This window comes from Schistocerca gregaria, chromosome 6, assembly GCF_023897955.1.
Source record: "Schistocerca gregaria isolate iqSchGreg1 chromosome 6, iqSchGreg1.2, whole genome shotgun sequence".
NCBI lineage: Eukaryota > Metazoa > Arthropoda > Insecta > Orthoptera > Acrididae > Schistocerca > Schistocerca gregaria.
The window spans coordinates 221,422,761-221,436,721 of record NC_064925.1 but is presented as its reverse complement, the minus strand read 5'-3'; the positions used below and the strand labels follow the sequence as shown (position 1 = coordinate 221,436,721).

At 36.6% G+C, this 13,961-nt stretch overlaps 1 protein-coding gene across 8 annotated transcripts in view; it reads left to right on the top strand.

Moving 5' to 3' along the window:
• Positions 1-13,961, top strand: part of LOC126277906 (mesocentin-like) — a 595,995-nt gene that overhangs the window by 531,060 nt on the left and 50,974 nt on the right. For 5 of the 8 annotated variants that reach the window (XM_049977470.1, XM_049977469.1, XM_049977465.1 and 2 more), the window contains exons 11-12: positions 4,880-4,993; positions 13,119-13,325. In XM_049977470.1, coding sequence (XP_049833427.1) covers positions 4,880-4,993; positions 13,119-13,325 — 321 coding nt within the window. The remainder of the gene's footprint in view (positions 1-4,879; positions 4,994-13,118; positions 13,326-13,961) is intronic. The other 3 variants (XM_049977471.1, XM_049977472.1, XM_049977473.1) reach the window with 1 other exon arrangement.

Sequence of the window (13,961 nt, the reverse complement as noted above, 5' to 3'; positions counted from 1 at the left end):
TTGTTTAATGGTATATCCTTCATTGTGGAGGGGGCATACACATTCAAATGTATCATCAACAGAGTTGCTTAATTCACTTCCTCAGGTTTTGAGAGGAAGTGAGATAGTGTCATATCATATGCAATTAGAGGACCTCCTTGTATCTGTCATTCCACTGAATATTTCAGTCCATTCAGTTTGTCAGAAGAAGTAATTGAAATATACAGGGACAGATCTTTGAAAATATTAATGCCACAATGTACATATGCAGCATTCTAAAATAGCAGATGCTGCAGAAGACACAGTCATTTTTAACAAGTACTTAATAGTGAGGATTAACTTACTACACTTAGCTGCTGTAATGTACCATGAAAAAAAATGCAAATTAGATTATAACCTTGTTTAATATTTGCATGCTGGAGTGAATCTACAATGTCGGAGGAAGATCATGAGGTAGCATGCGAAAATATTTTTGTTGTAAGAGTAAAATCTTTTATTCAAGCTTTGTAGATTGTGTTGTTATAACAGAATCCTGGATACAGGGTTTTCTGCACCAATATTGTGGAACGTCCTCTATAACATATCTTAGTTCAAATATTTTTATTATTATTGCAATGCGAGTGCCACTGTGAAAGTGGAAACTGTGTGCTGTAGCATACAATAAATGCACATAGTAGCTAGTAATATTGGCCCTGTACTTTGCATTCTAATTTAATCTGTGCATGTGGTTACCCATGCAGGCAGTGAGAAACAAAGTGGGAACACATTCTTCAAAGTCTGTCAACCTGATAATCTAGGTCTCACTTCATGTTATACACGATGAGAACTGTTACAACTGTAACTGTTTGACAATTCATAATAAATACAAGCTGCCTTCAGTCACTAAATGCATTCTTATTGATCCACTAATACACTAATAATAAAAACATATAAGGGAATTGCCATTACAGTAATGTATGGAGGGTGGAAAGAAAGAAAAAAAATCAATGACTCTACACTTATATTTCAGAACAAAGTGAGAAATTCTTTTAGTAAATGCTACTGCTAGTTGACAGGGCACCAAGCTAAGAACTTGAGCACAATGAACCCAATTTCTCTCAGATTAAGAGCGCAAATGAAGGTACACAACATCAGCGAGCTGGCAAGGCCTATTGTTACTTGAGCAATGTGAAAGGGGTGTCTAGTTTGCTGGAAGAAACTTTAATAAATCATTCAGAAAAAAAAAGTTTGGTCAGATCAGCATGTACAACACACCTTATCACCATAGTATACATACGCATGCTGCCTCTACATTGTTGTTGCAGATAGCGTTCACTTGCCTGTGTTGGAGAACAACCTCAAACAGGGATCACTTTAAAGAGAGAGCAAAACTGATTCATAAGCTGAGTATAAAAATTAGAAACAAAACTCAAACCCTACAAGGAGGAAAAATTCCACAGAAAAGTATGTCAGAAGATAAAATCAAACAATGGAAAATCCGGGATGGAATGTAACAGTTTAATGAAAAGGATACTGGCTACTCACCAGAGATGCTGATTCACAGATAGGCACAACAAAAAGACTGTCACAGCCAAAACACACACACACACACACACACCTGCAAAGGCAACTCGCACACCTGACCACAGTCTCTACTGGCTGAAGCTAGACTACAAGCAGCAGCGCATGATGGGAGAGGCAACTGGGTGGGGGTAAGGAAGAGTCTAGGGCGGGGAGGGGGAGGGATAGCGGGATGAATTGGAGAGAAAGTAGGGCAGCTAGATGCAGTTGGGACATTAGATGGAGGGGTGACTGGGTGGGGGAGGAGGGGAAGGGGGTTAGTGGAGGAGGAGAGAAGTGAAAAGACTAGATGTGCTAGTGGGATAGTGGGCTATGTAGTGCTGAATTGGGAACAGGGAAGGGGCTAGATGGGTAAGGACAATGACTAACGAAAGTTGAGGCCAGGAGGGTTACGGGAACGTAGGATATCTTGCAGGGAGTGTTCCCTGTGCAACAAGAAGATAGTGGCACAAACATTGTTGCAAATTCCACCTTACATACTGCATTGGTGAAAATGTTAGAAGTTTCTACACATATTTCAATGAGAATGTGGGTGTATTTCATCTGAAATATTTTGAGAAATCATCAACAGCTACACAGAAGTAGACCTCTGGGCATACAGTAAGTGACCAGTACAGTAAGTACACAGAAAATAAGAGGAGCAATTGTAATATTATGGAAGATCCAGAAATTAATGTACTCTTAACAGCATGCTAATGAAAATACTGAGTGTAATGGGTACATCATTATTGCATTGTTGCAAATGATCAAAATTTACAATATATAAATGTATGTGGCAGTAGTCCTCTGTGACCGTTAAGTAGCATCTGAAGATGAAGCCCCAAGGTGCGAAATCCAGTGTACATAAATCAATAAAAAAACTGTTGACTAATGGCAGCTTTTATTTATTGCTGGCTTTTTCATTTTACATCTGCCTTTAAGTGAAAATGAACTCGTCACTATCTTACATGTACCGACCATCTTCTGTAATTGCAACACTGAATTGCTATGCCCTTAAAATTTAAACACAGATTATGGGGAAAAATAAACATATCAGTTAGGATGAGGAAATATGACAACTGGCCAAATGGAGGAGATTATAATTTCTGGGCAGACATATAAAATAATGGTGATTATTGTACGTAGGCTATTGAAATTGCATTGTGTAAGAATAGTTCAGTAAATGAGTTACAAAAATCAGCATTTTTTATGTGTCTGTGTGCTACTCTATGCTTTTTTTTCTGTGTGGAGAACAATTCCCTTTCCATGTCTTCACACATTTGAAAAGAAGCCAGTATTGCAAGATGTTCTAAAATTAGCATTGACCACTGTGTCCTTTATGCAACTGACACCCTGATTGTCTCGTGAGTGACTGGTTCCTTTGCCCTGCAGAGAGACATTGATGACTGTGGGAAAGATGGAAACCAATGAGTTTGTTCATAATCAAAAGAAATTTATGTTGGAACCAAAGATATAATCTCTTTATCCTGGAGCTAAGTATATAAAGAGCAATCATAAAGCCTTACTTCCTGTTCATGTTCACTGCAGAACAAGACAAATTTTTTAAAACATTTTGGTTTTTCTTTTCATTTTGACTATCCAGTGCCTTTCTTGTCAAACTGGAAATTTTGGTCCAGCAACAAAGATGAAATAGTGCAAATGACCTAATCACCATACTGCAACTGCTCTACACACAAAATGTGATTCAAATGTGGGAAGAGGGATAATCTGTGGTTTTACATAATAGAGAACATTGCAAAGTTTTCTGGCTATTTACAGAACAATATATGCTCTTCGGACTTAATGAATGTTGTGTGACTGTAAAGAGCTGCATAAGAACATTGCACTTTTTTATTTTATTTTTTAAAGTAATAATATGCAATTGTTCTAAAGACTTTTATGAAACCAAATGAAGTGAAGTACTACAAGAAAATTGACAAAAGTCTTGTTCTGCTTCAGCGTTTGACTTGTACTTTGCTTGGGAGCAGTGAACCTTTCCATTTTGATCTTGTTAAAACATATAATTAACATTTGCTGTTAAGGCGATGTCTTCAGATGTTTTATCAGAGTTGTCAGTTAATCAAATGTCCTACATGCTGACAACTTCATTTTTGGAATACATTACTAAGTTATTGTAACAATATTTTGAAAGGATAGTTGCTACTCGCCATATAGTGGAAATAGATGCTGAGTCACAGATAGACACAACAAAAAGACCGTCAGAAACTGAGCTTTCGGCCAATGTGGCTTTTGTCCAAAAACACACACACACACACACACACACACACACAAACTCAAACACAACTCATACACACATATGACAATGAGTTTCTGGCAGCTGAAGGCAGACGTATATGCGAGTTGCATTTGCTGAAAGCTCACTTTGCGTCTCCACTATACGTTGAGTATCAACTATCCTTTTCATAATATTGTTACATTCCATCCTGAATTCTCCATTGTATGATTATTTTTACCCTTGGCACAATTTCGTCAGTGGTTACTTCACAATCTTCAAAGATTAGCTGATCATTTTTACAGGAAAGATAATTGTATGAGTAGTTGATGATAATTATAATTTCAGTGTGGTTGTATTGCTGATTGTTCATTGTTTAATTAAATCATAAAGCTGACTGTCCCAAAAGCTGCATGAACGTTAGGTATGTTTCACATTGAAGACTGGGTAACTGATTTAAAAAATGGGGTTCATATGAAGGGAAGAAATAGAAAAATGGTTCACACTTAAGACTGGTGAGTTATTTAAAAGAATAAACTGACATATTTGGTAGTGAAATGTGTAGAGTGAGAGGGCTATTACATCATTATTGTAACAGGAATTACAAATAAGTCAGAGTTTTGACTTTCATTCTAGAGGGAACTGTGACCAGAACAAAGTTAACTTAATGCACTTTGCATGTACAGCTATCACCTGAGTAATGATTTCTGCTGCTGTGTATTTAGGATTCCTTATTGGTTATTCTTACTAACAGGAAGTCACCAAAGCAGTTGCATAAACCAATGTTATATTATGCTTGTGATTCATATAACTAACTTCATAGCCAAATTAATTCAAATTCAGTTTCATAACATTTGTGGGTTTTGTAAAAGTGGATTGTAAGTATAGTTATTTCTAAAATTAATTCTGGTTTAGCAAAGTTCAATACATTTATTTTCAATATCACTTTATGATAACTTTTTACTAATATTCTGGCTCCCACTTTGTAAAAATACCATTGCCTGCTACTTTTAACTATACTAACATCCCCATGCAGACCACACCCTTCCCATCCTTCTGTATTAATTTCCTTGTGGAGGTAGCTAGTTGTGGCATGCATGCTGTGTATGTTATAACTACCGGTGGCAGCTGGAGCGCAAGTCGAGCACAGGGACGACATCTGCCAGCAGCAGCAGTTCGATGGAGGGCGAATATGAAGCTGCATCAGGAAGAGCAGACGACTCGCAGGATGACAAGCCGAAGGTAGAAGAGCTGGATTGTACAGTGTGGGAGTGTGCTTTCCTGGCCTCCAAATGCACCTGGTTGTGAGAATGGCAAGGGAGAACTTAGGATTCTACAGCTAAACATATCCTGTGAAAGGAAATCTTATTATCATTTTTGAGTGTGGTATGAGAGTAGAGACACTGTGAATGAAATCATGTTTCATGATTCTCATAGTTATTGAATTTTGTAATGGTATCTCTTTCCCTTTTAGGGATTTACAAGGAATATAGAAATACTAACTCACCAACAGTATGTTTATGCAGGCGGTAGACTGCACATGAAAGATTTGCCGCCTCCCGCTACACCCCCCCCCCCCCCCCCCCCCAGGAAAAAGAAAGAAAAAAGAAATTACTCCTACTCCTCCTTCCACTTAACTTCAGCTTTAGTTTATGGGGCACTTGTTAACCTGGAGCCAGACTCGTTACAAAGAATAGTGTGGAGAATGGCATAATTTATCACTGAAAAACTGAAAAAAATTAAAATCTCTATAAATTCTCACAAAGTAATCCCAAAGTTTCAGTAACAATGTTCAGCTTCGATTCAGTGTATTTCCACAATTTAATAATAATAACCCGCCACTGTTTTAAGTTTTGTAATGGAGGTTGTCCAGCCTTTCCTGAAAGGACTTATTATATACGCATTTCTGGAAATTTTTCTCTAATTTTGCGTTTCTCATACTGCTGAAAACCAAGCCCTTTTTACAATGGACATAGCTCACTTTCCACAAAAGCAACTGACATTCCTGTTTGTCAGCCGTGAAAGTGAGATTTGAACCAACTTTGGGCTGAGAATAGCCACTATAATAATACCTCAGTTGTGAGTATTAGTGTCAAGAGTTATGAGCTTTTGTGCTGGCTTGCAACTGCGATCAAGTTAACTGAGATACAGTAGAAAATACGAGTAGCATTGATTCATTGTCACAAACTAGCACAAGTTCTTTACACTGGATTGACAATCATTTTATACAAGACATATTCCAAACTCTCACCTGTAGTGAAGACTTGTTTGTTTATCCTCCACAGTAGCCAATGTACCATTTAGCTTTTATGAGTATGTGTTCACATCTCAAATATATTGGCTCATTACTCCTTTTCTTTCTTTGTAGTGCATGTATTCACCCTATCAGTTGCAAGTGGTCGTGAATTTCTGTAATTGTCAGATTTGAATCACTGGAAAGATATTTCTACCCAGCCAGACAAGCTCACAGAGAAAGTGGCATGTTAAAAGATTTTGCTCTATAAGTGTTATGTGTGCTATCCAACTTCATTAGATTATTCACTTGTTCGTTCATAATGTAATACAGTCTCAGGTCTTAGCAGAGAGAGAACTGGTGTGTGTGTGTGTGTGTGTGTGTGTGTGTGTGTGTGTGTGTGTGTGTGTGTGTGTGGGCACGCGCGCGCGCTGGAACAGGGATTCGAATGCACTTAGGCATTTGTGGATGTGGATTGAACTGCTTGGAGCAATAGATTTAAAATACCAAGGACATTGGCACTAATGATCATTAGGGATATTAATTCACAAGGACCCTTGTGATACATGTTTACAGCCAGGTGTTGAAGAGGCCAGAGTGAGGCAAATATAGTGCTTTGAATGTCATAGAATAAAATAGATGCTGTGTACTTTGTGGCTGACAGTTTGCTTACAGCATGAACATTGGTATGTGTTGAAATGAAATTTTGCATTGTTACCTCTGTTTCAGTTTCCTTCTTTTAAGACTGTTTCATCTTGGTTTGAGGATTCATGTATTATTGCATGCACTTTGTCTTTATTTTGTCTGGTAGGACAATTACTGTGCATTTGCTTTAAATTACTTAGAAGTTTTGTGAAGAATGAAGTTTTAATTTGATTGAAATTACACATATTTATTTGTGTTTCAAGGTAACCCAGTACTCTATTTTAAACATAGTTTATAACAGATTGCATAAATCTGTCTATTGTCTACCAATGTTTTAGTTGTTAGGTACACATTTAGTAGTAGTGCAGGGTTCCAGAAACACAAATGGTTTTTTAGTAATTTTATTTGTTTTTAATTTCTCTGGTATGTCTCATCATGTTTAAGTAATGAAGGTGACAGGATATACAGTAAATAACATTTCAGAAATTCAACTTATATGCATGCAACTGTTTGCTTTCTGTATATTTTGTTTTCTTGTGAGGATGAGAGGCAAAATCACAGTGAATGTGAGAGTAGTTTTCTGACTATTTGAGTTGAATAAAGACTGCATTTACCTCTTTTTTTGCATTTTGTGGTGCTAGTATAATTTTTAAACACTTCAGTAAGTACAGACACAACTATTAATAACTAAGAAAAAAACTACTGCCATTTTTACTGCAATAACATTCCTGCCTTACCCTCTCAGCTGGAAAAAATAAATACATTTCAAGAATTTATTTGTGTTTTGTACTTTCAATTTGATGACACATCATCCACTTCTTCAATTTTTCCACATGTCTTTTACAACTAATGATGTATTGTAGCTATTACCCATCATATAAATGACAGACTTGCTCTGTTGTTCTCCCTACTATCAGTTTTATAATGATGTATGCCTATAAACACAAACCATATTTTGGTACCCCCTCTTCTTGTACACAGTGTCTCATTTGTCTTTGTTATCGGTGGGTTTATAATTGTGGCTGCCTTACGATGATTTCCATTTTATGACATCTATATCTTGATGAGATTTAAAAGCTTTTCTCGTGGTTACTGTATCTACAGTATTTACCCTGCCCTTTATCAGTCCAATTACGTTTTAAACAAATATGGGGTGAGCCAGCTGTTCAGCTGTAGTTGATTAATATGCGATATGTACTTAAACTAACATGAGTGGTAGCTCAGTATTTAGAAAAACATTTGGGCTGTTACATGTGTGTATGCAGCAAGTATCAATGAGCTACTATTGAGTGGCTGCCATTCCTCATTTTTGTTTATTGTTGCTGTCCCGAAGTTTCAACACTTAACTTTTAATATGGCTATACAGCACTATCTTTCAGTTGCTTTCAACTTAATTGTTAAGTTTCACATCATATTGCACTGAGCTACAAAAATACAGCTTGAGTAACATATTTATTTCTGCAGAATATGAGACAGCAAAGATTTCTTCCTTGGGAAAAAATTACAATATTGTGTAACATTCAACGTCCTTTATCCTCCTTGCAAACTCTTTAGTCTGTAAGGATTGTGATGAGACTATAATCCCTAATTTCTGTTTTCTTATTTCTTATCCAAAAAAGAAAAGTTTTGACATTTAACAAAACCTTACATGTTCATCATGTCCCTTTATGTGTCACTGAGACACGTTCCTCGCAAAATTCCTTTTTTATGACGTCTGAATATTCTGTCTGTTATCAGTGGGTTATCAATTTTACAAGGCAGTAGCAACCTTTTCATTTGCAGAAGTCTTAATAATCACTTTGTCTGTTTGCCCATTTTCTTGGTAATGTGAAAAAATAGGTAATGTCTGCCTCTTCAGAAAATGACTATTTACGAAATACTAACATGTGGATGTAAATAACAGCATTTCTCTTCTCAGATCAGTAATATAAAATAGTTAATTTCTCCTTATCTCAAAATGTTATATTCCCAGTTAATTACACATTATGGAAGAGTTCCATACACACTACATTGTAATTGAACTAGTTTGCTGTTAATGGACTAACTGTGTCTGTACTTACTGCAGGTATTCATTCAGGCGGTATATTGGTGAGCTTAAGAGTGTGTCCTTTTTGACTGTGGCTTCAGATGTGTAGCACATAAGCATTGTAACTATGAACCAAACAAAAATTGTAACACAATGTTTTTTCTGGTAGAACTACTTTTAAGTAATTTTTACCATATACAGGGTGTTTCAAAAAGAATGATCTGATTTCGGATTGTAGTAATTACGAAACATGGGATGAGTTGGCAAAGGAAATGTGTGTTGTTTGAATGGATGTGGCCTAAAGTTTCATAAAATTTCTGGTAGATGTCAGTGCGTCTTCTCAGTTTGTAGTCCGTCAGAAGTAAGATGTTGACCATGCAGCAGAACGTGTTTCATGTGTAGCAGTCTGCAAAGAGTGAGTCAGCTATTTCAGTCCAGCACGCTTTTCATAGTTGTTTTTGCATTGATCTGCCTGCAACCAAAAACATTTGTCAATGGTATCACCAACTTGTAACATTTCTCTGGAAAAAGTTTATCGTCCCTTCGATTTTGATGAAAATGCTGTGACTGGAATGAGCTATCTTCAAGTGCTGCAGAACGGGAGTTCTCCACAACTCCAGGACTCCGATTATTTCATTTTCCAACAGGATGTAGCTCCACCACATTGGCACAACAATATGTCAGTTTCTCAATGACTGTGCCTCAGTGCTGGATAGGGCACAAGGGACCCTGAGACACTGCCCTGGATTCTTGGCCTCCAAGATTGCGTGACATGACTCCATGTGATCTTTACTTGTGGGGATATGTGAAGGAAAGTGTGTTTATTTCCCCTTTACCTCCTGACTGAAGAACAAAGTAATAACTGCCATAACTTCTGTAAAAGCACACACAGAGCATTTTTAATAGAATAGCCTCAACTTTAAGATTTTGTGAGTGTTTTGCAATTCATCCCACTTTTGTTTTATGTTTTTATTAATAAATAAGTAGTATTGAAATCTGGTAATTCTTTTTGAAACACTCTGTATTATAAAATGTCACCTACTTATACATATGATTTAATGTAGTTATTTGTTGTGAATGTTTCTTTGCACACTTGTTTTTATTACAGTTATTGTCACATTACACATCCTTCTATTTTTATGGTATGCTCTCACTTCCAGTTTTACATGTGGAAAATATGGATTTTTAAATTTTTGGGGATTGAAGATAATGCCAAACCCAGGAAAAACTTTATTTAAGAAAGAAACTATTGCACAGAGACAAATTTTTATTCTGACTTGTGATTATATTCAACCTAAGTTAATATCCAAAGTAATTTTATTTTATATATTGACTTTTCTCCCACTACCATGCAGTTGTTACTGCTGTAATAGTCTCTCTGAATTTGTGGTACATGTGAGTTTTTCTGTTGTACTTCCCTTGTGATTTTCTGTGAAACCAACTGTTTTATCTGTCACAATTTTTCCTGTTATAGTGTTTGCATTAATATTTCTTTTGGTATATATTGTGAAGTATGGGGACATGAAAACTATTAAATATCGTGTTGTGCTATTCAAGTGTCATTACACAAATGGTGTGGGAAAAATACATGTATTTGCTGGAAATTGATAAGTAGAAGTTTGTCATATTTTTGCAAGTTATAGAACTGAAATGTAAATTCGTTGAACTACACTTGATGGATGCTGATGACAGGAGCTACAACTAGTTACAATTTGCATTTTGAAATTTACCATGTCTCTTGACCAATGTAGAATGTTTTCATATCCATCTTTTAAGGGTACACATTTATTCAGTGTAGCAGTTAGAGGTCTGCATCTGACGTTTTCGCTTGCTCAGATTGCTCAGAACATGTAGTTTCCTGTAAGTCTGTCAGACGTCAATATAACCACTTTGGACTGAGGGGGCAACCACACTCCACTCTCATGACACTTCTTCAAGTGTAGCGCCTCTCAGTTGTCCGCTGTAGGACCATGGTGCAAGAATGTGAGATGAAGGAGAGTGCGAAAGCAAAACCTTATTCAGAATGATATATCCTGAGTGTGAAAGATGGTGGCTGTAACAATGTTAGGGAGAGATTTTCATCAGTGACTGACAAGGGTGTCAGCTACACGTACTGTGGCACATGCTCTACTCTTCAGTCTTACATTCCACCACCACACATCTGAAGACAAATGTCTGCAGATTTAGACAAAGTGTAATTTCTGAAGCATTAGCAGTTTGGGTGAAAGGTACACTAATTAAAAAGGTGTGTAGAAATGTGTCTCAGAGGCCTTCATCCAAATACTTTAACATTAGGTGTAGGATTTTGTGTTTTTTGTATCAGGAGCTTGTAAATGTCAGTTCGGAATTGGGAGATGCACATGTTTCCAACATTCTGACTCCTCCTATGATAATAGTACAAAACACTGAAAGACAAGCCGATGAAATATGATGTCCAGCGTTATTCAGGCCATAGGCATGAATGCATATGGATGTACAGCGGATGGACCAACAATATCAGGAAAAGTGTTACCTATCTAGTACTGTGAACTTTGATTATTGAGATTAGGCACTGCGGAATATGGCATTGATGACAAATCACTTTTCTGAGAAGAAAAAGAAGTATGCGGAATTTATTAAGAACTACATCGAGGAAACACTATTTAGATTGTTAGGAGTAAATCCCCACCATTTTAATAAGATTTCATTTTCCGTTGACGAAGACACTAGTGTACGCAAGGTACTGCAATCCTTTCAGTATTATGCATGTATTAAACATGTATTGAACATAGTCCGGAAGCATATGTTAGATGACAATTACTTAATAAATGGGCTTGGAGTAGTTTATTCCACAACCTATGCTGCTAAAGATAGTGACTGTTTCATGAAGAAAAATTGTGACCTGATTTTGATATAGACAAGCTTAAGAAAGAAATGTAGAGTAAGTGTAACAGCTTGTTTAGAACGCTACACTATGTATGAAGGCATAACGACAAAGTCATGGAACTGCTTCCAGAGAGAGGTGTCTCTGAATAACTTACGGATTATGACAACAACACTGCAAAAGAATTTGTGACATTTTTAGAGCCAATCATAGCTGCAACGGAAATGCTTGAAGGCGAGAAGTTTCCAACAGTTCAGTTTGTTTTATTATGGTTGCACAAACTGAAAAGTCATTGCAGTTTAGGACCTAAAGATACAAAAATGCATACATTTAAATTTCTGTAGATACACTGTGTGTCCAACAAATTGCGCCTAATTGCAATACGCCGCTTTCAGTGTCACTGCTGTTTTGGCAGTACATTACAATTGTCATATTATCATCTATTAACTGTAAGTACTACGAGTACTGAATCATCGCTGTCTCTCTTTCTCACAGACTAGAAAGTTGAAACTTTGGCATTGCACAGAGTAGTAACAATTCTGCGGTCACCCTTCTGATTATTGTCAATGATATTTGTTTGTGACAGAGATGAAACCTAAAATAGTGTGGATCAAATGTGTGATGAAGCATCAGGTTCTGATAAGCTAGACCAAAAAAATTTCAGTGCGGTTTGGAACTTTATTTCTGACTGACAAAGCGAACTTGATCTGAAATTAGTTGATTCATTGTAATTATGCCAACAGGGAGTAATTTGGAGACAATTTTGTTCTTGTTAGATTATGCACTTTTGAATCAATAAAGCAGGTGTTATAAAAAGCAGCAAGACGTTCTTCATTTTGAGACTGACAAAAGTTAGATATGTAATTCTCCTGTGAAATTCCCAGTTCATTATGAGACTGACAAAAGTTAGATATGTAATTCTCCTGTGAAATTCCCAGTTGTTTCCAAAGTTTTCTTATTGCATAAAGCAAGCTGTTTTCTCCTTATGATTCACAATGATATCACAATTAAAAACTGCCACTCAGGAGTATATGTCTGATCTGAGTGTAGTTCCATCAGCTGGTGGACATATGTCAGGAGCAGCACCAGCCTGCGGGCACAGAGTGCTGCTATTAAAATGGTGGCAACAGCATCACAGCAAGTGTGTCAGAAGGGCTGTCCCCTGCTCTCCTCTCCCCACAGTGCCTCATTCAACTACAGCCCACTTCGAGCGTTTGTACTCGGGGAAGCCGTGATTGAGCGCAGCACGCTCGAGCGAGTAGAGTGAGCGAAACCCCCAATTTGCTGATCTCTAGTAGCTGTAGTTACTTTCTAAACATGAAAAGAGATGGAGCCAGTCAAGGAAAATTTAAAATAGTATATGTTAGTGTCCACTAATCTGTTATCAATAAAATGACATGTATAGATTTGTTAAAAAAAGGTAGTCATGGTCATTGCATCTCAAAGAACAACTACATCCGAAGTCAAATTAAAAAAGAGAGAGAGAGAGTTTTGCTATGTTATAATGAGATGGTGTAAGTTGTGTGTAAATACTTAAAAGTAATATGATGCTCTGAATAAGAAAAAATTAAGTAAATGGCACACTCCTCAACCTTCACAGAAACCTGTTGGAGGTGTTGCAGTTCTGCCTCCTGGTGCTCTTGGCTTTGGCAAAAAGCAAAAAAAGAAAGATAAGGATGGCAGTGACAAAGAAAAGGGAGCAGCAGAGGCAGAAGATGAAGAAAAAGAGAACAGACAGGACAACGACTCACTAAATACTTCCGATGAAAAATCACCTACCAGGAAGAGAGAGAAGCTCAAGATTAAGGTAAGATTTATCTGCTTAGTTTATAGGATTCAACTTTCAGGAGAGCAAAGCATCATATAATGCTGGAAAACATTTCAGTGCTGTTTTTTTCCATCTGGAGTGAGATAAGATGTATCCTTACCAATTACACTCAACCTCTTCAGTCTTAAAATTTACAACTCTTTCATAGTGAAGTACTCATTTACATTTAACATAGTGTAATTATTGATTTATTTTTAAGTAAATTTAAATAAAGTAAATTCTAGATTTTTTGTTAATTGTTTCTAATTTACTTACCATTCTTAAGATCTTATTTCTACAAGAAAGAAAGAAAGAAAGAAAAGGGGAAAGAACATGGTAAAAGTTTAATCTTTGTTAAACTGCATTGTGAAGAAAATACTAATAACAACAAAAGAGAGAGCAACTACGCATTAGAATGATATTTCTTATTTTGAGAGACATCACTGACACATGGTCGAGTTAAAAAAAAAAAAAACACCTTTACTGTGGGGTATGTCAGTCTTGTTTCTAGAATTCTTAGCTCTGAAGGAATAGCAGAAGAAAGAAAGGAAATACTGTTGCCAGGAGTTGGTGATAATGTATATCATGGTCACCATCTAACTGGAAACAGGATTTTCTGCCATCATATGTTTACCC